The sequence below is a fragment of the Dryobates pubescens genome, chromosome 14 (assembly GCF_014839835.1).
Source record: "Dryobates pubescens isolate bDryPub1 chromosome 14, bDryPub1.pri, whole genome shotgun sequence".
NCBI lineage: Eukaryota > Metazoa > Chordata > Aves > Piciformes > Picidae > Dryobates > Dryobates pubescens.
The window spans coordinates 28,994,750-29,019,181 of NC_071625.1; the positions used below are offsets into that span (position 1 = coordinate 28,994,750).

The following is a 24,432-nucleotide window of genomic DNA, read 5'->3' on the forward strand; positions in this document are numbered from 1 at the left end:
AAATACGGCGTGCTGCAGTTCTGCTTTGTGTTCAGCTTTCCTCTATGGCTAAATTAAAGAACAAACAATGCTCTGAATTCCACATTTCACAGTAAATTATTTGGGCTCTGTGTCTTCAAAGAGGTGATGTTAACTTCAAGTGTGCTGCCATACTTGGGTAAGTATCTGAAGTGGAGCAGGTGTGTGTGCCTTTGCAGGAGTGAGCTCCTTTTATTGATCCTTTGCAGGAAATGTACTGATCCGTTCAGATTATTCCTCCCTGTCCTGTCCCCTTTGAAACTCTGCTGAGATTAACACTTTACTGGAGACAATCTCAAAACGGCACCGTAGAAACTCAGCTGCACGTTTTGTTTCTGAACCTGTCAAAGATTGTGATCCTTTTATGGCTCAGTGTTGTGAATCACTCTGCAGCCCTCCTTCCAGTGGGTTTCGAAAGTGTGAAATTTACACCCAGGGGAGGGTATTTGATGTGGGATTTCCAAGTGTCTGGAGGAATACATGAGTGCTAGTCACACTTGCCTTTGTTGGTGACTGTGCTTCTGAACTGCTTTGTGTGTTTTGAAGGTCCTGTCCCCCCCAAAAAAGGAGAGTAAACTTGCTGCTTGAAGAGGGAAGGAAATGAAAACAGTATTTCTAGTACAGAACTGCTTAATGAATGCATTTGGTGTCTAGTCCTCTACCTGCACAGCTGGACTCTTGCTTCTACTAGGAGCTGACTGTGATTTGAGGCTTTAGCTTAATCTTTAATGCATATGACTGTCATGCTAATAGAACTTTAATAAAAATGTCCTAGGTAACACTTTGAACTCCTTCACTCTAATTTAGTATTAATCCAGCAGCAGTGCTGATCCATTCTTTCAACTACATCCAGGGTGACTTTGGTAAATAAATATTTTCAGGCAATCATTTAGCCACTCTTGCCTTGATAAGAAATGAAAAATGCATTAGTCATCTTCACCAAGAATAAATTGACTTCTTTCGGTTCACTATCTTGAGTATCTGTTGTCCAATTCCTTGTTTATTGATAGTGCATTTAGGCCTAGGTATTAATGTCTTGGCTTAAATGCTTATTGTTATTTTTTTCCCCCCTTAATATATTCAGGAAGGCTAATGGAACTGAATGGGAATGTGGAGGAGGTAGTGTGGGTAATTCAAGCAAGTTTAGTCAGCACTTACAAGATTCTTGAAATGTTTCTGATGTCCTACAGAACTGTTAACATCTGCACAGCTTGTGAGAAGAGCCACATTTATTACATCTGTACACTAGCTAGAATGCAAAAGGAAAGGGGGAAGGTGGGGGGAAGCCAGAGTTAAGAATGAAGCAGCTGGCTTTCGCTTCGGAGGTTTGTAATTTTGCTTTCATTACAGACCGACAGTAAACTCTGCTTGGGACTCTCTTGCATCAGCTTCTTTGAGATGACAGGGTGAAGGCTGGGGAGCTCAGCTAACAGTAGATACAGCCCAGCAAAATACACACAGCTTTTAGATAAATAATCCCATGTGAAGTTCAGTGTTTTGGGGGAGCTGTTCCGGTATGACGTAAGATGATGCAGAGCATGTGTTTAAAATCTGCGCCTGTGATGGTAAAGGAAAAAAGCTAGGTTGTTTTAAATAATAAGCATATGAAACAGGAGAAGTGGGGGGATAATAAATGGGAGGGCTGCTGGCTCTCTGCAGAACCAACAAGGTCATGCAGTTCCTCAGAGACTCATAGAATGGCTTAAGTTGAAAGGGACCTCAGAGATCATCTGCTCAAGCCCCCTGCCATGGGCAGGGATGCCTCTCAACTAGACTCAGCTGCCCAAGGCCTCATCCAACCTGGCCTTGAACACCTCCATGCAGGAGGCATCCACAGCCTCCCTGGGCAACCTGTTCCAGAATCTTGCCACTCTCATACTGAAGAACTTTTTCCTAAGATCCAGTCTAACCCTGCTTTCCTTCAGCTTAAAAACATCCCCCTTGTCCTATTGCTGGACCCCCCTATGAAAAGTCCCTCTGCAGCCTTCCTGTAGGATCCCTTCAGGTATTGGAAGGCAGCTCTAAGGTCCTCCTGGAGCCTTCTCTTCTCTAGGCTGAGCAGCCCCAGCTTCCCCAGCCTATCCTCATAGCAGAGGTGTTCCAGCCTTTGGATCACCTTTGTGGCCCTCATCCCCACTGTTGTTAGGATCTGGGGTTGCTGGAGGAAAGGAAGGTGTGTTGAGAGATTCCCAAGATCCCTGTCCTGACTGAAGGGCATAAAGCTACCGCCTGGTGATTTAATTTTCCTCTCTGTGCTAGAAGAGAAAGTGAGGGAAGAGCAGTGTCAGAATGCCACGTTCTGTTTCCCTCATACACATTTCCAGAATCAGAGATTTTTCTCCCCAAGTTTGGTTCCCCATCACCCTTTTCTTTCTTCACCACTGAGACAAATTTAACCTGGAGTTATGCCAATATTGGAGCTATTTGTTAGTTGTCACAATCTGTGTTCGATTTCAGCTAAGATCAAAGATTTTTATAGTTTGGGTTCCTGGTGTAGCTGTTTGGTAAGGATGAAAGCTGGCATTTCTTTTGTTTTCTTTGGGTACTGTAGGTTGGTGTGCTTGCTCTTGCCTTTTTGCCCTGCACGTTTCAAGAGGACCTATTCTGGCTTTGCTCAGTAAACTTTACAACGTGCCTGAGCCATTCCACAGTGAGAGTGCCAGGATCTGTTTCTAGATGTCCCACTGTTTCTTAACAACCTCAGCAGCTCAGGAAGCTGTGCATCGATGCTCCTGTTCTTTATTGCTCTCCTTACATGGTGCTTCTGCATAATTTTATTATATTTTCTACTGCAAAATCTGCTGCATATTCACTTACAGCAAGAGCATGAACAGCTACTCATTAAGAAACAGGGCCAATAAGCTGTCATGATGAAAAGCATCCTCTTGTTGCAAGTACTCTTCAAGAGTTGGTGGAGGTATCTTTATCTACCCACGTTTCTGCTGTTCATACTTTGATCTATAGCAGATGTCCACTCGGATAACCTACTGTGCTTGTTATTAGGTCTCCTCGGAGCCTTTTCTTCTCCAGACTGAATAGCCCCAACTCCCTCAGTCTGTCCTCATAAGGGAGGTGCTCCAGCCCTCTGCTCATCCTTGTGGCCCTTCTCTGGACACCTTCCAGCACCTCCAGATCCTTCCTTTAACAGGGGCTCCAAAACTGGACACAGTGCTCCAGGTGGGGTCTTACCAGAGCGGGGTAAAGGGGGAGAATCTCCTTCCTCGACCTGCTGACTGTGCTTCTCCTGATGCAGCCCAGGCTCTGGTTGGCTTTCTGGGCTACAAGTGCACACTGCTAGCTCATGTTGAGCTTCTCATCCACCAGCACAACCAAGTCCCTCTCCTCAGGGCTGCTCTCAAAGACAGTCGCTGCCCAGCCTATATTGGTGCCTGGGATTGCCCCAACACAGACGCAGGACCTTGCACTTGGTCTTGTTGAACGTCCTCAGGTTGTCATGGGCTCACCTCTTCAGCTTGTCAAGGTCCCTCTGGATGCATCCCTTCCCTCCAGCTGTCAGCTGCCCCACACAGTTCAGTTCGGTGTCGTCAGCAAACCTGCTGAGGGTGCACTCAGTGCCACTGTCCATGACACCAACAAAGGTGTTAAACAAGCCTGGTCCCAGTACTGGTGTTACACTCACCATCATTTAATTATAGCATGTGGCGTTCTAGGAACTCTGACATATAATTACTGCTTCCTCTTCCTTCCATCCTCCTGACACCACAGCACAGGCAGAAGCAAAGTGTTTAACATTTCAGTTATGAAAACGACTGCATTTGATCCATCAGTGTTTGCCACCTCCCATCTTCTGAAGCCATTGTTTCAGTTTCTGAAGTTTTACTTCCATTTAGTCTTGCAGAAAACACATTTTGTCCTAATTTTGTGCAGATTGTTGGCATTGAAAAGAATGATGTGGGAAACCACGTAGCTCTGTAAGTCAGGGCCCATAATCACCTTTGAAAATGACCTGTTAAGGTTTTAATAGATCATTTGTATGCACAGTTACTGAGGATACTGGCTTTGTTCCCATAATTATGAAAAAGATAATGGATGGGAACTCATTTAGGGACAATTCTTCCTGTTGACTGTTTAGTATTTCATCCAGGTATTCCTGTTTTTCTTTTTTCCTTAGATCATTTTGGAATTTGCCTCAAACAGTTGTTGTGTGCAGCTCAGCAGTTCATCATAACCACGCAGTTTAAACCCTACCAGGCAACCTCTGGTGTGTTGTACATCTTCTATTACAAGTGGAGACCCTAAAGAAACATCTTCACAGGCGAGCTCAGTGCGGTCCCTCTGTGCTTCTCAATTGACTCTGCCATTGGGGTTTAGCTTCCTTAATACATATGTGGTGCCAGATGGATGTTTATGAAGATCAATATGAGCCACCCTAGTAATTTCCCCTTTATTTCTGCCCTGCTTGCCATTTGGTCTCTCTGACTGATCATAGATGTAAAAAAATATACTTTTTCCTTTTTTCTTTCTTTTTTTTTTCTTTTTTTCCCCTCCTTTTTCTTACTTGGTTCTCTATGTTTTAGTGAAAAAAAAAAAAGAAAGAAAAGAAATAGTGTTAAATAAATGTGGTGGGGTATTTTCAACTGCATGCATCATCACGCAGCTGTAGTTACATAAGCATGATCTGGGTTCCTCTGAGTGGCTAGCATATCAGTGTGTGATTGCTTCTGTCTGCTGTACTGCCTGCTGCCATTTCACTTTTTGAATGTTTTGTATAGAAATCCATCTCCAAACCAGGATGAAGTAGTGGGGTGGAGGGAAAGGGTGGGGAGAGTGTAACTTAGTGGCAGGGAAAACATCAGACTTGTTTGGCTGGGGTAGATAGGTGACAGTAGGAGGCACTGGAAATGGTCTTCTATCCCACCCAGTACTGCCTAGTTATTCTTCTGAAGAAGGAATGTTTGTAGCCAAAATTCAGAGGGAGATATTGAAAACAGCCCAGTGTGCACTGATGCACACAAAAAGCATCTTAAGCCTTTCTTCCTGTATCGTACGGCTGAGGTTGAGGTTGACTTCTGATGTGGGGAAGAACTTGTCTTCAAGCAATTCCCTTGGACTTTACCACTGATTTGGAGTTGCCAGCATGTAATGGAAGCTTTTTCCTGCTCCAGAGGATCTGCTCCCCCTAGTGGTCCTCAGCTGCCTGAAACAGTTGCCAGCAATGGTGTTCCTGACCATGTGTCCCACACACTGGTGCCACCAGCAAGGTGCGTCTTAGGGCCATCACCACTCCAGGGGAAGAACCTGCCTTGCTGTCCCCTGAACCACCCTTTGCCCCTCCACAGAGTTTCTGTCCTCCTGCTAGATGTTCTTCTTTTCTCAGCTACTCTTAGAATCACAGAATCATTCAGGTGGGAGAAGACCCCTGGGATCATCAAGTCCAACCATTAACCCTACTCTGCAAAGCTCAGCCCTAAATCATATCCCCAAGCACCGCATCTAAACAACCTGTAAACACATCCAGGGCTGGTGACTCAGCCACCTCCCTGGGCAGCCTGTTCCACTATCTGACTACTCTTTCTGTGTGAAAATTTTTTCCTAATGTCCAGTCTAAACCTACTCTGTTGCAGTTTGAGGCCATTCAATCTTGTTCTGTTGCTCATTACCTGTGAGAAGAGACCAGCACCATCAATCTTCTGTTAATCCACTTCTCAGTGAAGCTAAATATATATAATATATATAAAGTCAGACATAAAACCAAAAGTAGGCTCTTTCTACAGTACAGAAAGAGTTAAATATTTCCATTAGATTCTTTTAATGTACATGAGATTCTTTTGGTGTACAAGAAAACTTAACCATATTGCCAAGGGTTAAGTGCATCCACGTTGAACATTCAGAGTTCAAACACATCAGACTTCTTTACTTTGTCAATATTTCTGTTGCACTTGTAGCATTGAGTGGTTTCTCTCTGGTGTCTGACTTCTCGCCCTGCAGTTTCCCCTCCATTTAACACTCCTTGCAGTGTAAATGAAGACTCTCTCCTACAGTTTTCTAAAGCAGAATGTAAAGAAAAAAAACCCCAACCCCCAGTAAGCATTTTTATATCCAAAATCAACTAAGTAAAACTTGATTAAATACGTGTATGAGTGCATGTGCATGCAGATAGCACTCATCAGCCCTATGAGGAGAGGCTGAGGGAGCTGGGATTGTTTAGCCTGGAGAAGAGAAGGATCAGGGGTGACCTCATTGCCCTCTACAACTACCTGAAAGGTGGTTGTAGCCAGGAAGGGGTTGGTCTCTTCTCCCAGGCAACCAGCACCAGAACAAGGGGACACAGTCTCAAGCTGTGTCAGGGGAGGTTTAGACTTGAAGTGAGGAGAAAGTTCTTCACCGAGCGAGTCGTTCATCATTGGAATGGGCTGCCCAGGGAGGTGGTGGAGTCACCGTCCCTGGAGGTGTTCAAGAGGAGGTTGGACGTGGCACTTGGTGCCATGGTCTAGTCATGAGGTCTGTGGAGACAGGTTGGACTCGATGATCCTTGGGGTCTCTTCCAACCGTAGTTATACTGTGATACTGTGATACATATATGCACAGCTATAGAAGTCAGCCATGCAGTGATCCACAAAGGTCAATGTTAAATTACTGTGTTGGAGCAGTGGCTTTAGCTGGCTTGATGAAAATGAGGTTCTATAAATAACATTATTTTTTTTTTTTTACTTTTAAAATGTATTTGTTGGGAAACAAAGCCCAATGCTATTAATTTGAATCTCCTGGGTGTGAAATGAATCCTGTTTTGGACAAGTGGCAAGCATGGCACTGCTATGACACTTTCAGATTGTTTTAAGATTTTGCTGGTGTTTTTGTGTGGATTCTGTAATTGCCGATTTTCCCCTTCAGTCCAGGCTTCAGCTGGAGGATTGTGTTTGTTTGTTGAGCTCTGATATTTCAAATTCAGAACAAAGGGAGCATACTCTGAAAAAAAGGGAAGTTGTAAGTTTAATTGTGCAAGACTAAGACTGCTGCGATGCTTTAAGGTTTGGAAATGTTGGGTGTAATTGTGTGCCCTGTGAGTGGTCTCATTACTTTACCTACAGCTGTTCTCTGCTTCTATAGCTAAGCAGATATTCCTGAGTGTTTCTGGGGTCTGCAAGGCTAACCCAGTTCCTCTTTTCCTGATGAGATCCCCTGATTTCTGTGCCAGTGTGACTTAATGTGAATGCACTGGCTTCAGAAGGAGAGTTTAATCTGGTTTTGCATTTGTCAGTCGGGTTTTACATGACATGTACAAGTTCCTTCCTTTCCCTCTTCCTTTAAATGCTTATATTATTTCATATGAACACTGAAGTATATGCATGTGATGTACCCAGCCAGGCAATTGATAGGAAATGTGCTTTTGGTTTTGCTAATGGTAGCATTTGTTTCTCTTGTGAGTTTGTTCATCAACAAGTTAGGTTACCTCATCTAAGAAAGTGTTTGAGGTAGAATCATAGAATGGTCTGGGTTGGAAGGGTCATCTAGTCCAAACTCCTTCTGCAATAAGCAGAGACATCCTCAACTAGATCAGGTTGCCCAGAGCCCTGTCAACCCTTACCTTCAATATCTCCAGGGATGGGGCCTCAACTACCTCCCTGGGCAACCTTCTGGTATAGCTCCACCCTCATGGTGCAGAACGTGTTCCTAACATCCAATCTAAATCTGCTCTAGTTTGAAGCCACTGCCCCTCGTCCTGTCACTACAGGCTTTGTAACCAATCTAAATTTCATCTGAAGTTTCTGAGACTCTCTTCCTCCCTCCCACCTCCCCACTGCTGCTGTCAGGTGTGATCCAGTGCCCAAAATAAAAGACAGTTGGTGTGACATGAAGCTTTGAGAAGGAGCTGGCTTGTATAGCTCATAATGAGTATTTTCTCACACTCTGTCTAGACAGTCAGTCATGTAAACACAAGACATCTTTAACAGCATCATCTGATGATGTGAAATGATAGTCTTCCAAAGTATGTGTTTCCACAAATGCTGAGGTACTGATTAGGGTAACAAATTGCAGTACCTGAAGATTCTCAGTCTATTATACTGAGATAGGGAAAAGGCTCTATTTTCAGTGGCAGTACATCTCAGTGGCAGCACCTGAGCGAGGGTTTGGGGGGGGGGAAAGATGCTTCCTGCTGTATTTTTCATTGGTGGATGAACACCTGTCCTAGCTGGCTGAATAGAAACCAAGGAGTTAGTGTGTGTGATGGATGAGGATCCTCAGCTCTCGTGTACACCAGCTAGGCTGCTGGAACGCCTGCAATGGCTCTGCTTCTCGTGAGGCAAAGGACCTAGAGCTATACAGGAACATTTGTATCATCCATAGGAGTTATTAATTTGAGGCTACAACTCTTCTTTTCACTGATTACCTGGAGAGTCTAGTGTGCTAATTTAGCAGTAATTAACAGCCTGCCTCAAACTGGACTGGGTCCTTGCTGGAGGGGGAGTTTGGCTACCAGCGCTTTCTGGCTTATGGGTGAGTCTTGTTCCCCAGGCCCTTGCATCAGACTTTTCATAGTTTGAAATATCACTGGGAAGAATTGGGTTCTTGGGTGGATAAAATGGCTCAATCTGACAGAGCAGGCAATTTGGGAGCTCAGTCCATAGGGTGAGGAGCAGTCTTGTCCCAGACTGGCCAGTCGCATGCCACATCTTGGAGGATCCTGACTTGCCCATGACAAATTCCACAGTTTTAAAACAAGCAAAGCGAGATAATATATCCATTAACTTCTTGTTAGTCTCCATGTCATCTTTTCAGATCTATAACCATGGAAAATATCACCTCCTACACCCATGTTTGATTTCTTTTTGGGCCTAAAAGACTTCTGGTGTGCTTTATAAATACAAGCGATGCCTTTTAAACATAGGGCCGTAATAACTTCTTTGCTGGCAGAGTAATTTATATCTAAAGTGGCCCTGAATCTAAATAAGTTAGTTTAGATTATTTTATTTGTCTGTATTGGAGACTTTAGCTCTAGTTAAACCTAATGGAACAGTGGCATCAGCACTTTATTAGGACTTCTCTAAAATGGGTACAGCTATGCTTTATGCTTTGTGTAAGCACATTAATAATAAAGGAGTTCTGACTTATTTTGCGTCAGACTTCTAGGTGTAACAAACTGTTTACTGTTAATTTAGGACCACAGAGACTGGATTAAAATAATAAATATCCCTCTGGAAAGCAAGTTTGAAAATTTTAATTGGTGTGGGGAGTGGAACATCTCCCTTATGAGGAAAGGCTGAGGGAGCTGGGGCTCTTCAGCTCGGAGAAGAGACTGAGAGGTGACCTCATATAAATACGTGAAGACCAAGAGTTGGGAGGTGGGAGCCAGGCTCTTGGCAGTGATGTCCAGGGATAGGACAAGGGGCAGTGAGTGCAAGCTGGAGCAGAGGAGCTTCCATGGGAGCATAAGGATAAACTTTTTAACTGTGAGGGTGACAGAGCCCTGGAGCAGGCTGCCCAGAGAGGTTGTGGAGACTCCTTCTCTGGAGGCATTCAGAACCTGCCTGGACGGGTTCCTGTGTGGCCTGCTCTAGGTGGTCCTACTCTAGCATGGGTCTTGGACTGCATGATCTTTTGAGGTCACTTCCAACCCCTAATGTTGTGTGATTGTGTGAAAAGGTTATTACTGCTGATGGGGAGGGATGTGTGCTGTGTGTGGTTGAGGGTACAAGTAGTACCTATTCAATGCTGATGGCATATGAATTTCTTTACATATTAGTCAAACTTTATGTGTAGTTTGCCAAATAACATACAGTCCTGACAAGGGTAGGTCTTACAGAGAAGATGATTAAAAAAAGGAAACCAGTTGCTGGTCAGGAAGCCTTTGGGAAGCCGCATCTGAAATCAGATCTTATTCCTTTGTGAAGACAGGAGAAGTGGAGGGAGCGATGGCTGATGTGAGAGGTTGTCACAGCTGTAGTTTGGAGGGGAGGCTGAGGAGTGGATATGGCCAGCAGTTGCTCAGGTTGTTCTTCAGTTATTCATGCTGACAGTGTTTAGTCACCTCTTCATCACTTACAGAATTACAGAATTAACCAGGTTGGAAAAGACCTTCAAGATCATCAAGTCCAACCTATCACCCCAAACCATCTAATCAACTAAACCATGGCATCCAGTCTCTTTTCAAACACTTAAAATGATAGTGACTCCACCACCTCCCTGGGCAGCACGTTCCAACAGTCAATCTCTCTTTCTGTGAAGAATTTCTTCCTAATATCCAGCCTAAACCTTCCCTGGTACAGCTTGAGACTGTGCCCTCTTGTTGTGGTGCTGGGTGCCTGGGAGAAGAGACCAACCCTTACCTGGCTACAACCTCCCTTCAGGTAGCTGTAGACAGCAAAAAGGTCTCTGAGCCTCCTCTTCTCCAGGCTAAGCAACCCCAGCTCCCTCAGCCTCTCCTCACAGGGCTGTGCTCCAGACCCCTCCCCAGCCTCGTTGCCCTTCTCTGGACACATTCCAGCAGCTCAACATCTTCCCTAAACTGAGTGGCCCAGAACTGGACGCAGTACTCAAGGACACAGTACTTGAGCCTCAACATTCAGTGAGTTGGTTTTGGAGTAGCCCTAACAGTTCCTGTGATGTGAAAGACAACCACTCAAAACACGTGTTTCTTAGTTTGGTAGCTTGTAAACAAAACAAAGTAGAAAAGATCCAGGGAAGAATATGAACAGGAAAAGAAGACTTTGATAATGATTATGGGACTGTTTGCTTATGAGCTGCATTAGTCACGTACACGTGGAGGCATTTTTTTGATGCTTGGTGGGATATTTACAGTAAATCCACATTGTCTTCACCTTGGTGAGGGCCAACTGGTATTCAGCCATGACAGGGGAACTTGCAGACTTGAATTTTCCAAGGGCTTATGGAAACTTAGGGCAGCTGCCACAATTTGGATCTTACTTTGCTTTTCTCTTCTTGCTAAAGCATTTCGTAAGCCATTATGGTGGAAGTAGACCTAGATTTAGAATGTATTCTTCTTCCCAGGTTTTTTTTTGCATATTCAAGTACTTTCTATCTGGTAAAATTTGCAAAACCAGGAAGGGGAAAGAAGAAAAGAGGTATTTAAAAAAATAAAAAGGAAAGGTGCAATTCTGACAGGAGTCAGTTTTTAATTATTAAATACTGAAAGGGAATTTATGGCAAGTTCTGAAGCTGTCAAAACATGTCAGATTGTTAAATGAGAGGAAAGAGGCTATTCTTCTGATATTTTTTTCCCCCTCTTTTAAAATGAAATTATATGGTAAGCCAAGCCATAACAATTTTTTGTCTCAATTCTGAAACTAAATTCATCTATTGCTTATTTTATAATATGTGGAACTATCTGGCTTTCAGCTGTTAAAGCCATGAGGTTGGGGCACATTTTTTCACCAGGCAGAACCTCTCACTCTAGAGAACTCAGTGCTTCTGTGGTTTTGGTTCCTTGTCAAGATGGGAGGCCCAGTCAAAGTACCACTATGGATGAAGAGCATGATGGAAATCATTGTCTGTCATTCACCTACTTGACATCATCCACAAGCTCTTCCTACCAACCCCAGGAGGCACAAAAATCCCTTCCAGCTTTTGGGAGACAGAGTGGACATTGCATTATTCTCACATTATTAGCACATCTCAAGGGGACTGTAATGACTTAGCCTGAGGTCACTTCAGTGAACTCCCAGAATACAGAATGTCTGAGTGTTGAGTGAGAAGAAATGGGTAAACTGAGAGTGCTTGTATTTGTTCTGAGAACAGCTGGTGACAGGAGATGTTCAGCTCCCTGCAAGGAGAACCAAGACAAGACTGCAGCAAAGCTGTGATGTTGCTCTTGGAAAAAGGGTCATCTTCAGTTTGTGAGCTTCATACCAGACATGCAAAGGGGCCACAAAATGTTCTCTTGAAAACTTTCATGTCCATCGCCCACCCCACATGCTGTTGGCCAAAGCTTGTGGGGGTAGCCTTTTGTGACAAAAGATGGAGCTGCTTGCTAATACTGCACTTCTGCAGATCACCTAGGGAGTCTAGGGGGTAACAGTTCTCCATTGGAGAACTGGACACCAGGCAATCTTTTCTTTCTAGACCAATGACATGGCTGCATCTGGTGCTGACAGAAAGTTATGGCTTTATTATGCCTGTTTGGGATCAGTTGTTTACAGTACAAAAAGATCTATTGTGTTTAGGTCCTTATTTATTCATTAAGAAATGGTCAAAAGGGCCAAGAGCCAAATGCAGTGAAGACTGGACTGGCCTCAGACAAGTCCCAGGCATGCTTGGCTCTGGTAGAGGGTCTGCAGTAGGGTCACCCAAATGTCATGTTATAAAGCTGCCACATAGGACTTCCAGGTTTCCCCAGCTGTGCATGTGGTGGGTAGGATTTACCAGCTACACCAGGCTTATACTGTGCCTTCTCAAATGACTCCTTTTCAACCAGAGAGGATACTTGGAAACATTTATCATGAGGCTGGTGGAACACTGGGAGAGGTTGCCCAGGAAGGTAGTTGAGGCCTCATCCCTGGAGGTACTCAAGGTGAGGCACTGCAGGGCTCTGGGCGGTATGACCTAGCTGAGGATGCCCCTGCTGACAGGGGTTGGACTGGATGACCTTTGGAGGTCCCTGCCAAGCCAGACCATTCTATGGTTGTCCTGGTCTGCATAGTGGCAGAGCCAGGAGCTGTGGTTCTCCAAAAACACTGCCTTTATGGATTGGTCTGATCTGAAGAAGAGCAAGTTCTTTCCTGACTGCCGTGCTAGCAGTATGGACGAAGACCTCTGCGATTTATCCTCTTAGGTGCACCTTTGGGTTTCTAGCTTGCAGTTCATCATCACTGAGACTTGCCTAATTAACCAAAATTAGTCCAATGCCCTGAAGGTAACCATCATTAATGTTAATTCCCACGGATTTAGGTCTCTCTATGTAGAGTTTGGGTGGTGAGGGCAGGTCCTAACCCAGCCTGTCATATGCAAGGCTTCTTCTTCCTGGGAGTTTGAAGGAAACAAGACAATGGGCTCTTTTTAATTTGGCAGCCTTTATTTTTATTTTTAACAAGCTGGCACAGAAGTAGTGAGTGCTGTACAATCAATGTAGAGTGTCTTTTAAGAATCTTTCCTGCCTGGCTATACATCTGGAACTGTTTGTCCTAACTAAAATAAATGCCACAGCGTATTATACCGTACTTTCCCCCCCCTCCCCTTCTTTCTTTATTTTTTTTTTTTTCATTTAAAAAAGGAAATTGAAAACACACCACCCCTAGAAATGCTTGACATTGAATTGGCTATTGAAATGGTATCAGTAAAGTATTTATATATTCCATATTTTGTTCCATACATCAGCTCTCCTTGATGCGTCGGGCTTGGCAGGGTGCCCCGAGAGTCAAAGAGCTGCCATGTACGCAAGCCTGCCTTGCTTTAAAGATGGACTAAGATCTTGTAGGGTACAGGAAGTAAAGGAAATCGGCTTGAATCGATGCACAACTCTCTTTTGCCCCTGCTCCTGCAAACTTTACTTGGTCTCTTCCCTGTTTATTCTTCAGAAGCTGGCTGTGCTTATGGTAAATACCAGTGTTGACCTAAGAGCTAAATGTAGTGATAAAGATAACTTCCCACCATAAAAACTGAATGCAGGACCAGAACAGGAGAGTTTCATGAACCAAGAAATCCACAGAAGAAATAATTCAAAATTCCAAGTGGATTTTACAACACCCTTTAGTTCCAAATGGAGCCAAATACTTCTGTGGCAAAATTGCAGCTCCTCGCTCTGTGCTGGGAAAGACATTCAAGAATCTGTATTTCAAAATGCCTTTAAAAAAATTCTTATTATGATGATGTTAAATTTTTATTTATTTACTTTTTAAATAGAAAATCTACTCCAAAGCAATTGCAATGGATCTCTGCATACTTGAAACATATTTTCTGAATTTATTCTCTCGCTGCACTGGAGGGTTGTGTGTATGGATTAGGACTAGACCATTATTTCACCATCTATCTCCATCCTGAATTGATTGCAGCAAACGCTGCAGAATGAGTTGCAGATGTTGCCTTTTCCCTCTGGTTTGGAGGACCTCTGGTTTCAGCCCCATTTGATCCAAACTGGGTTAAGTCTGTCGCTGTTTAGAGGGATTTGGTGGAAGAAGTCTTTGCACCTGAAATGAGTTACTCTCTCTGTGCTATGAAATGTGTGATGCTGTGGGATATTGCTTGTATGAAACTTTCTGGTGTGTCCCTTCTAATTCCAGATTGTTGCTTGAGATGTAAGAGTCCCACAGGACAATAAATAAAACCAGAAGTAGCTTTGCAGATGCAGAGTTTGGTTTGACACAAAAGCATTAAAATGTTTTTTTAATTCAAGAAATTAAGCAATTTTATCCTTAATGTTCTCTCATATTTCAAGCAAAGTTTACTTTCCAGGTTCCTGTATTATAAAACTGGAGCAAATATTCATGAAATGTTGCACAGGCTTGTTAAAAATAGATTTTCTTCCTTTTTAGGGATTCTTTTTCCCACTCCCAAACCCTCATCACCTGTGACTGCCTGGATAGCAGACTATCCACAGTGTTTGCACAAAGAATGTCTCTACATAAAAGCCCTCATGAAATAGAATAGAATAACTTGAGCTAGGGAGTGGATATGGCCAGCAGTTGCTCAGGTTGTTCTTCAGTTATTCATGCTGACAGTGTTTGGGCACCTCTTCATCACTTACAGAATTAGCAGAATCAACCAGGTTGGAAAAGACCTTTGAGATCATCCAGTCCAACCTATCACCCAACACCATCTAATCAACTAAACCATGGCACCAAGTGCCTCATCCAGGCTCCTTTTAAACACCTCCAGTGATGGTGACTCCACCACCTCCCTGGGCAGCACATTCCCATGGCCAATCTCTCCTTCTTGGAAGAACTTTTTCCTAACATCAGCCTAAACCTTCCCTGGCACAGCTTGAGACTGTGTCCTCTTGTTGTGGTGCTGGTTGCCTGGGAGAAGAGACCAACCCCTACCTGGCTACAACCTCCCTTCAGGGAGCTGTAGAGAGCAAGGTATCCCCTGAGCCTCCTCTTCTCCAGGCTAAGCAACCCCAGCTCCCTCAGCCTCTCCTCACAGGGCTGTGCTCCAGACCCCTCCCCAGCTTTGTTGCCCTTCTCTGGACACCTTCCAGCAACTCAACATCTTTCCTAAACTGAGGAGCCCAGAACTGGACACAGGATTCAAGGTGTGGCCTTAGGAGAAACTTGCCTCATGAATACAATTTAAATACCATCTTGCTTTTAGTTTTTATATCATTGGGCTGGTTTTCAGCAGTTAAAAGTTAAAAGTGTTGGTTATTTGGCTTGGGTATTTTTTGTTTGTTTGTTTTTAATAAAAAATAAATAAATTTGCAAAAGCTGGAATTTTAGGCTAAGTGCCAGACAATACAGACTTTAGGAGTTCAGCTCACAAGAACTGGTAGTGCTTGTGGCTTTGCTTTGACATCTACTTTAAAACTGAGGTGCTGGGATTCTTTGGGCTTGTGCGTGGTGGGACAGCAGTGGGTACAGAGCCACTGAAACATGCAGCCACCCCCCAGTTCCCTCAGGGGACAGGGAGCCAGCTGTAGAGGCAAGGAACACATCAACTAAGCACTAAGATCAGAATGGCTTCTGCAGGAGTTTTTCTACTAAAGAGTCAAAAAATGGGATGGAAAGGCTCTTCTCCTGGTCAGTTTGGTTTCTAAACACGTAGAAGAGCTCTGTCTTTTTCATTCTACTTCAAAAGCCCCTTCTTCAAGAGTCTCTACTCTGACAAAATAGTCTTGTATCCTTGTTGCTTGAAAGGGTCTTTGTATCTCCTCACAGAAGGCAGGGAACTTAGGGATAACCAGAGATATAAATCTGTCAGCCTGTGATCATACAGTAGCAGAGAGGGGTGTACGGTGCTGTGCAGGGGCGAAAGGGGTTAAGCATAGTAAGCAGCCTGTAGAAGGGCTTTTTCTACCCCTGAGATAGCCAAAGAAAAGTAACTAGGAAAATCAAGCTGAACACCATAGATTTATATGAGGAGCGCAGGAGTCTGTGGATGATTTCAGCAGCCTGCAAACCAGGTGGCAGACATCGTTCAAGGGAGTGGAAACCAGTTGGATTGCAGTAGAATGGCAATCTGAAATTGGAGGGCAAAACCAACACACTTTTCCCACTACCATGTTCAATTGAAGCAACAAAACATTGCCAGCTTTTGGGGAAAGCCTTCCCCCTCCAATCTGAGCATGTTTCTGATCAAACCTGAACTTTGAAATGCAGGAAGGGAGAGGAGCAGGCGCCGTGTGCTTGGTTACAGGCTCGGGATGGCTTTTAGTTACCAGCAGCTGAATTGGATGATGCAGGCTGTGCCTGCTCGCTGTGAGCAGCAGACTGCTAGAGGAGTTCGATTTCTCTCACTCCTTCTTCCACCCACCTCCATCTCCTCTGTGTCTGTGTCTGCGTTCCCACATGCTTCAAACCTGGACTGCCTTCCTTAACAGTTCAATGTGAGTGTTAGCAGAATGAAAACCAGATGGACCAGCAGTTCCCACTGTTATCTCCCCACCAGCTCTGGCAAGCCTCCCTTTCTCTCTCCTTTCTTGGCATGGCAGAAATATTTGCCTTTATTTAGGAGGGCTTGGGCTCACTGCTGTGCCTCTTTCCCTCTGTTGCAACATGAGCTGAAAGCTATTTATTCCCTTGTTGCTGAGGTTGGTTGAGGTGAGTGCAAGATGAATTCAGCTATTAAGGAAGCAATTAACATTTCAAGACGAATTTTCATAGTATTTATTTTAAATGAATGGCTTGTTGAAGGTATAGATTGAGCTGGTTTAGTATAGTGATGTGGAAAGGATATTTGTATATAATATGTTCAAAAATTGCTTTTGTTTTCTAGCATGTAGTACTTTACTGCTGCTTGATTTGCAAATCAAGCCTCACCTGTCTGGCTGGCAGCCCTAATATTTAAGCTAGTAATTTTGGATGCTGTTCCCCACACAACCGAGGTTTGCTAGCCTTAGGTCAAGGCTACAGAGCCTATAATCCTGTGTCTGTATTCCCCTTATTGTGTTCTGGGGGTGTTTCGCTGCTCATCTTCCCCAAACTTGGCTCTAAATGCTATAGGAAATGACTCCCTTTCCCTGAGAATGGAGGCATCATCTGCAGGCAGTTCTGCAAAGGGTGACGATGGCTTCTATAATTGCAGTACCTGGCACACTGTGTCTCTGTCTCTTCCTCAGTTCAGGCAACTAAAGCTTGGTATCTCTTGTGTGTTGTTTATTTTCGCTGGGGTGCTTGGTTTTGTTTTCCTTCAAGCTCTCTGATAAAATGGAGCCGTTTGAGCCTCTTTTAAGCATCCTTTGTTAAATATGTGCATTGAATTTAATTTCTCTTAGTGTCTCTCAGTACAAATTGTACTTTTTTTTTCTTTCTTGGTTGAAGAAAAGCATGTCACAAAGTGGAGTGACAGAATTTGTTAAGAATGTGATGGACTCTGCTTGTGTCTTGAATTCCAACCACAGGCTGTCACCCATTAGCAGCAACACTTGCTTTGCAAGATGGTTTAGTGGAGCTCAGGAAGGCTTGTGTAGAACAGTTTATAAAACAGATACCCCCAAGCCCCCAAAGAAGGGATGGAAAAGTTTAACTTATGCCTATTAAAAGCTAAAGTTGATCTTACTCATCTTTACTCAAGATGGCTTTCTAAACTCCTGGCATGAGTAAGGAAGCCTACATTTTGCTTTCAATTAGCAAATGCTGTTATGTTTTGCCCATTTTTCATAAATGCAGCATAAGGGTTTGGATGGGTTTTCTAAAATTTGAACAGAGAGCTCTCCAAAAAGATACTGTAAAAAGATTACTCCTATAGCTTCCATATCAAATATAGAACATATAGAGCATATTTTCATATAGAACATATTTTGCATCTCTAGCTCTCTAGCTGCAATAGAACTGTTAGGTTTTCTGCCTGGTTTTGCCTTTTGTTTGGTTGGTTCTCTTGGGGAGTGATGTTTCTACTTCATCTCGCAGGTTTTGAACACTGAAGTTGATCTCAATGTGTGAATGAACAAACTTGGATGCTTTTAAAAAACCAAAGATCTCTGTGTGTGTGACAGTTGATGCCCCAGGTTGTGTTTATTTTTCTGGTGAATGTAAGAATATCCAGGGGCAGGGTGGCAAAGTGATCCAGGAGGCCTGTGGTATGTAACATAAGTGTCTCTCCACGATTACAAAGAGAAGCAATGGAGAGGGCAGCAGATGTTACAAAGAGCAGACGTGACGAAAGATGGCTTCAACCAGTATCTCACCCAAAAGCTTCAGATTGTAGTTTCTGTCTCTTTGTCTGCTTTTCACTCCTGGCTAATACGAGAGCCTGGAAGGGAAGTGGCATTATTGCAGCTCCAGTAGTGCTTGGGAGGTAGCATCTGCATACACTAGAAATAAAAACAAAAGATAATGCAGCACCGCTACAAATGGAGATCTTACCATCTGTGTTACACCTCCTTAAGTAAGGTTCAGGTGATGTAATTTGGGAAGAGCACACTGGAGTAGATAATCAGATGTAATCTTTGGCAGCAGATGCTGAAATGGCTCACCTTTTTCATTAGTGTGTAAGTTTCTGTCAGAGGGGGTGTGCTTGGGGAAATAAACCGGTGTGTTCCTGTGGTGTGTGTTGCAGATCGCACTGAGAAGCATTCCACAATGCCAGACTCACCTGTGGATGTGAAGACACAATCCAGGCTGACGCCTCCAACCATGCCACCTCCTCCCACTACCCAAGGAGCTCCAAGAACCAGTTCATTCACGCCCACAACGTGTAATTAGACTTTATTTTCTTCCTTTTCTTCCATATTATTTTCATTCTATATGCAAGAAATCCAGATATGTGAAGGGAAACCTGCATGACTTGGTGGGACCAGGATTTGGTTGTACTGCAATAATTAAGCAAAGCTAAGATCACCATCTTCAAGGTCTTGAGACATTCAGCTCAGAGTTGTGCTGTTACAACTTGGATGCAGTGTCAAAGAACAGCGAGTGCTGGTTTGTCAGGTACTTAATGCTCAGCTCAGCCCTTCTGTGAGAAGTAAGGAAAAGCTGCTCTTTTATGCCATTCTGTTGTTTAGTGGATCAAGTTCCTTTTTGTATAGAAGCTTCAGGATTTTTGCTTGGTTTTAAAGGGGTAATTATTGAAGAAAATACTTCTCTTCATCCCATGTATGACTGAACAATTCTGATTTAAGTCCTAGGTTAATACTGACACCAAACAAAAAACCAACCAAAGGCCCTTTATTGTTTTATCTAGGGATTTCTACTCTGTGACCTTTCCTGTAAGTCACTTGGGGCTGCATCTCTGCCTCATTTTAGTGATATAAACATTCAAGAAACTCTGCTGGTCTTGATGAAGTTACTTTGCATTCATATCAGTGTAACTGAGATTTGAATCTGGCATGTTGTCTGGACTATTCTTTTCACAGCCGTGAAATGAGCCACATTTCTCTTACCGAGATTTAGCTGCAAAAATTTTGGGTCTCTTTTATACTGCCTTGTAATAGTATAAACATGAGAATGTGTTTACATTTCACATTTTAAATAAAACATTTTTAGAACAGTAGAATACATATGCCTAAGCAGAATGAAGGCAGCATCTTCTATTTGTCTTGCCTATGTCTGTTTAGTTCCTTTCTGTGTTAAATGCCTTATTTAAAATTCACCTCTATGCAGAAGGCCAGCTGGAGGCCTTTATGCTACTTATCCCAGGGAACCCTGTTCTGACAATTTACATCCAACTTAAACAGTGAGAAGGGTTTGTGCCAGCTATTCACATAAACTCAGATTTAACCCAGTGACCCTGGTGCTGTGAAGATTTGTCTGGTTTGCTTAACTCCAGCACCTGAACATCCTAGGAGCTGCTCTGGTCTCAAGTTAAATTATTTCTATGTTTTTGCAGGAGACCCTTACAGATGAAGCTTTCCAGTGTGATGTACTTTGTACAGTTTAGAATAATCTTTGGCAATCACAAAAGGAGTAGAATGATAGAATGGTTTGGGTTGGAGGAAACCTCCAAAGGTTGTACAAGGTTGTCTAGTCCAATGCTTCTGCACTGAGCAGGGACATCCTCCTTTAGATCAGGTTGCCCAGAGCCTTGTGGAGATTGACCTTGAATAGCTTCAGGGATGGGGCCTTAACCACCTCCCTGGACAACCTGTTGCAGTGTTCCACCACCCTCGTGGTTAAGAGCTTGTTACTGACCTCCAACCTAAATCTGCTCTTCTCTAATTTCAAACCATTGCCCCATGTCCCATCACACCAGGCCATTGTAAGCAGTCCCTTTCCAGCCTTCTTCTAGGCCCCTTTCCAGTACCAGCAGTCCTCTCTCCTTCAGTCACTCTTGCAGCCCTCAGTGTACTCACAAGGTTTTCAAATTTTTGCTTACTTGGGTGTGTTGAGCACTTTGGGAAGATGTGTGAGCCACAGGTGGATGTTGGGGCTGTTTATACGAAGATTGAAAAGTCTTATTTTATCTTGCCTTTTACCCTTCTCAGAGTCAGGAGTTTGGCCGTAGTGCTTCCAGCTTGTACAGGAAAGAGGGAGTCACTTCTCTCAGAGCGTCTGTTCCATTTATTATTACTACAGCCTGAAAGGTTGCAGACCAGAAAGGTCATACTTGTTTTCTGGTCAAGAGTATGCTTCTCCTCTTTGCTGTAGACTATTAAAAACACTTGACATGTCTTAGTTTGAAATGGTCTATGCTAATTTCTGCTGTATTAATAATGGGCGTGGGTTTGGTTTGGAAATTGCGTGGATCCTTGCCAGGCAACAAAGTCTGACATTGGAAAGAAAGAGAAAAAATCGTTAGTACTGGTGAGCTATTTAAACAAAAGTTCCAGAGAAGGAGCATTTGGAGACTATTTCTACATTTCTTTTGTTGTGGGAGATATTTTACTAGCCTTCCTCCTGCTCATATCTATCCTAGGTAATGAACTCTGCTGTTCTGTGCTTTATTCATCATAGCCCCAGGACCCTCTGCCTCCAGCAGCCTTGTACTGGTGAAGGTTGGGTGGTGTCAGGCCAGAGCAGGGCATTTCTTACTCTTCACAGCTGTCCCTTGCTAAGTTTGTGGCATGATGACTTTTGGCTGTGCAAGTTCCTTGCAATCACGATTTATTTGTTTACGCAGACATCTCACTCTGCTGCAGTGCTCAGAGAGCCAAGGCTTGGAGCTGCACGTGGAGCTGAACTTGCTGAGTCAGCTCCTTTCGGTTTCTGTTTTTTTCCCCACTTATTCTCCCTAGCCCACGCATCTAGAGTAGGCAACAAAAAAACCTAGGATAGAACACCAGCAGAAACTGAGTAATCATTCAGATAGCTTTTGCTGTAGTACCTCCAGAAGGGCAATTCAGTCACGAGGGGAAAAGCTCCTTCAAAAGTATCATGGTAGTGATTAAAATCTAGTTACAGGTGTCCGCCTTTTAAAAGGACTTGCTCTCCAAAAATAAGGGTGACTGATAGGAGACTGTGACAAAGAGAGAGAGATGGTTGGCTTCAGAAAGGTTGGTCATTAATAAACATTGGAAGTTCTTTAAGTTGCTAGCTCATCATTGTTATGCTTTTGAACAGGAAGCAGCTCAGACTGGCACTCCTGTGCATCTTTGATTGAAGACAAATTCGTGATTCTTGAGGGTTTTCTTGTGTTGGATTCTGAGTAACTTAAAAAAAAAAAAAAAAAAAAAAAAGAAAGAAAATCAGCAAATCTCTTCAGGGTAATGGCCAGCTGAGCATGGCTGCTGGAGTTGCATGCTGCATGTCCACACCTGCCAGTGCATTGGCACCTTCATATTTATAGAGAGCTGTCCTTTTTCTTGCCATTCCCTGGCACTCTGGTGTGTCAGATTCAAACAATCTCAACAGAGTGTGTTTGACTGTTGCTGTTCCAAGTAACCTGGGTGGAAAAGGATGTCCTCAGTTTGATATCTTTGCTCTCTTCTGGAGTGTGGATAAGAATGAAGCTGAAATTGCTGCCAAAACCTGTTGATGTCTTCAGTATGTCTGGATGAATCTCATTGCCATAAATTTAGAAAGCTTAAAGTACTAAGTGGTTATTCTCACAGCAGCCTTGAAACAGGAGGACAGTGCTTCCTTTTCATTTTTAGAGATGTGATACTGGCACATGAAAGATGAGTGATTTTCTCATGGTCTGTGAGAAGTCTTCTGAAGTCTAGCTTCATGCCCTAGCCACAAGGCCACAGCGAGCATGGCAGCATTTGTTACCTGCACAAACCACTTTGTATACTCCATATGTTAGCAGTTAGGAAGTGTGTATCAGAAAAAATAACCTTCTCATTGGGTGGTGTAAGGTTAAAACGTGAAAGTCCTGTTTTATAAACACAGCTGTCAGTTGTGTGTACAAATCACAAGTAAAAATATTCAGAGATAAACTGAGGCTTCGTGAAATATGTCTGCACTGTTTTTTTTCCCTACCTCAAAGAGCAATTTTTTTGGTCTTCAGTCACACGTGCACTCATGCTCTTTCTCTCCCTGTTTCCTTCTCTCTTTTTAAAATCCTCTGACAAAAGGGTGATATTTAAATGATGCTTTTCAGGTCTGGGAGAATTCTGAGGGGGCTGTGTGGGAGGCAGCCTCTGTTACTTCCAATCCATGCACCTTTCAGTACCAGTTACTGGGAATACACATGAACTGCAGAATGTCACTCTGTCAAAAGGCAAATTATCTTTGATTATGCAACTTAATTAATTTTGAGGTCAAGCACAGAAAACACAAGCTGATGGATTTTCCCCTCTGTCTTCTTTCTCTCTCTCTCTCTCTCTTCCCCCTCCCCTCTATTTTATCCTCCCTTCTCTCTTTTTCTTTCAGTAACCAATGGCACTAGCCATTCACCAACAGCGTTAAACGGAGCTCCATCTCCTCCTAATGGCTTTAGCAATGGGCCATCCTCCTCCTCTTCCTCTTCTCTGGCTAACCAGCAGTTACCGCCAGCTTGTGGAGCTAGGCAACTCAGCAAACTGAAGAGATTTCTTACAACCTTACAGCAGTTTGGCAATGACATTTCGCCAGAGATTGGGGAGAGAGTGCGTACCCTTGTGCTAGGACTTGTGGTAAGCAAAAATCCAATGCTATAATAACTGTGATCTTTTTCTCTCCTTTTCCCTCTTTTATGCTTGACGTGTTTATTATATAAAAGAGTGGGTCACATATATCTTACCTCAAGGATACCAAACATGCAAGAACGGAGTGCTGGCTCTTGCTGCCGAACCTAACATAAGTAACTTGCCTAGCTTCCCACGAGTGGCAGCTATTCCTAACCAGGTACAGACTCGATTCTTTTTGCCAGTGTAATATTATGCTGTAATGGTGTGAAAGAGTTTTCATTCTATACTGGCAGCACCCCTAATGTAGACATATTTTGAATTGCATAATGTAGTAAAATATGGTTTGGCTTGCCTAGTTTATTTGGCTGGGGAAAGGAGAGTGCTCTACATACAGGATGAGCTGAATGAATGCTTGAGCTGTGGTTACACAGTGAAAAGCCTTTGCTAAGTATCCCTTGAACCTGACAATGAGAGACCTGACAGTGCATTATTGCTACTTAAGGTGACTTATAAATGAGTTTATCTTTATGTGATTATGAGGCTGAATGAAAATTTCAGCTTGTTCTTACCTATGTCTGTCAAGTTGGGCACCTGTCTCACAGGCAAACTGTTGTGAATCTGGCCCAGGATTCTTCTATTCCCAGTAAAATCCTTTCTCAGCCAGACGTTATTGTCACCCATGTATCTCCTTCAGCAATGATTAGATGTAGCAGGGAAAACGCTGTTGCACTGCTCTAATTTACATCTGCTGTGAGCAGCTGCTGTTGCTATTGACTTCATTTGGAGCAAACAGTGCCAACACTGTTTAATAGTAGGGCTCAGGTGTACTTCACTTAAAGCTTTCCAAAACCCTACCTAACAGCAGTGGGTGCCCCTTCACTTGAGTCTGTGTCAAAATGAAGTTCAGTGTAGGTGGTGGAACTTCAGTGAGGCCCATTCTCCATTTGCTTCCGTATTCAAACCCCCTGTTGAATGGTGCTGTTCCTTGCCACATGGTGCTCTGTGGAAAGGGGAACTAGTAAAGGAACTAAAGACAGCTTTGGGAGCATCTACCTGCCTGTGATTGTCAGATCAAAAGTGCTTGCCCACTGTTAATTGCAGGGAATGTCAACCTTCATCTGAGCTCTGAAGAGCAAATTAGGATCTTCTCCTGGGGAATATCCGCATATTATGTTATTGGTCAACCCTATGCAGCATGTGGCCTTCATGATTATGCCCTCAGCTTAGCCTAGAACAGAATAAACAATCCTCTTTATAAGTACAAGAGGTAAAGTACAGTTTTCCTCCTCAAACAATGAGGAATGTACCTTTATAAAGTGTGATTAGTGTGTGTCTGTGTGTGTGTGTGGTAATTATCACCT

The 24,432-nt window shown here is 43.4% G+C and overlaps 1 protein-coding gene across 6 annotated transcripts in view; it reads left to right on the forward strand.

Moving 5' to 3' along the window:
• RUNX1T1 (RUNX1 partner transcriptional co-repressor 1) overlaps positions 1–24,432 on the forward strand; it is a 118,657-nt gene that overhangs the window by 50,970 nt on the left and 43,255 nt on the right. For 5 of the 6 annotated variants that reach the window (XM_054167189.1, XM_054167191.1, XM_054167192.1 and 2 more), the window contains 2 exons: positions 18,643–18,780; positions 22,836–23,077. In XM_054167189.1, the coding sequence (XP_054023164.1) occupies positions 18,643–18,780; positions 22,836–23,077 (380 nt within the window). Of the gene's footprint in view, positions 1–51; positions 158–18,642; positions 18,781–22,835; positions 23,078–24,432 lie in introns of those variants that run through there. The other variant, XM_054167190.1, reaches the window with a different exon arrangement.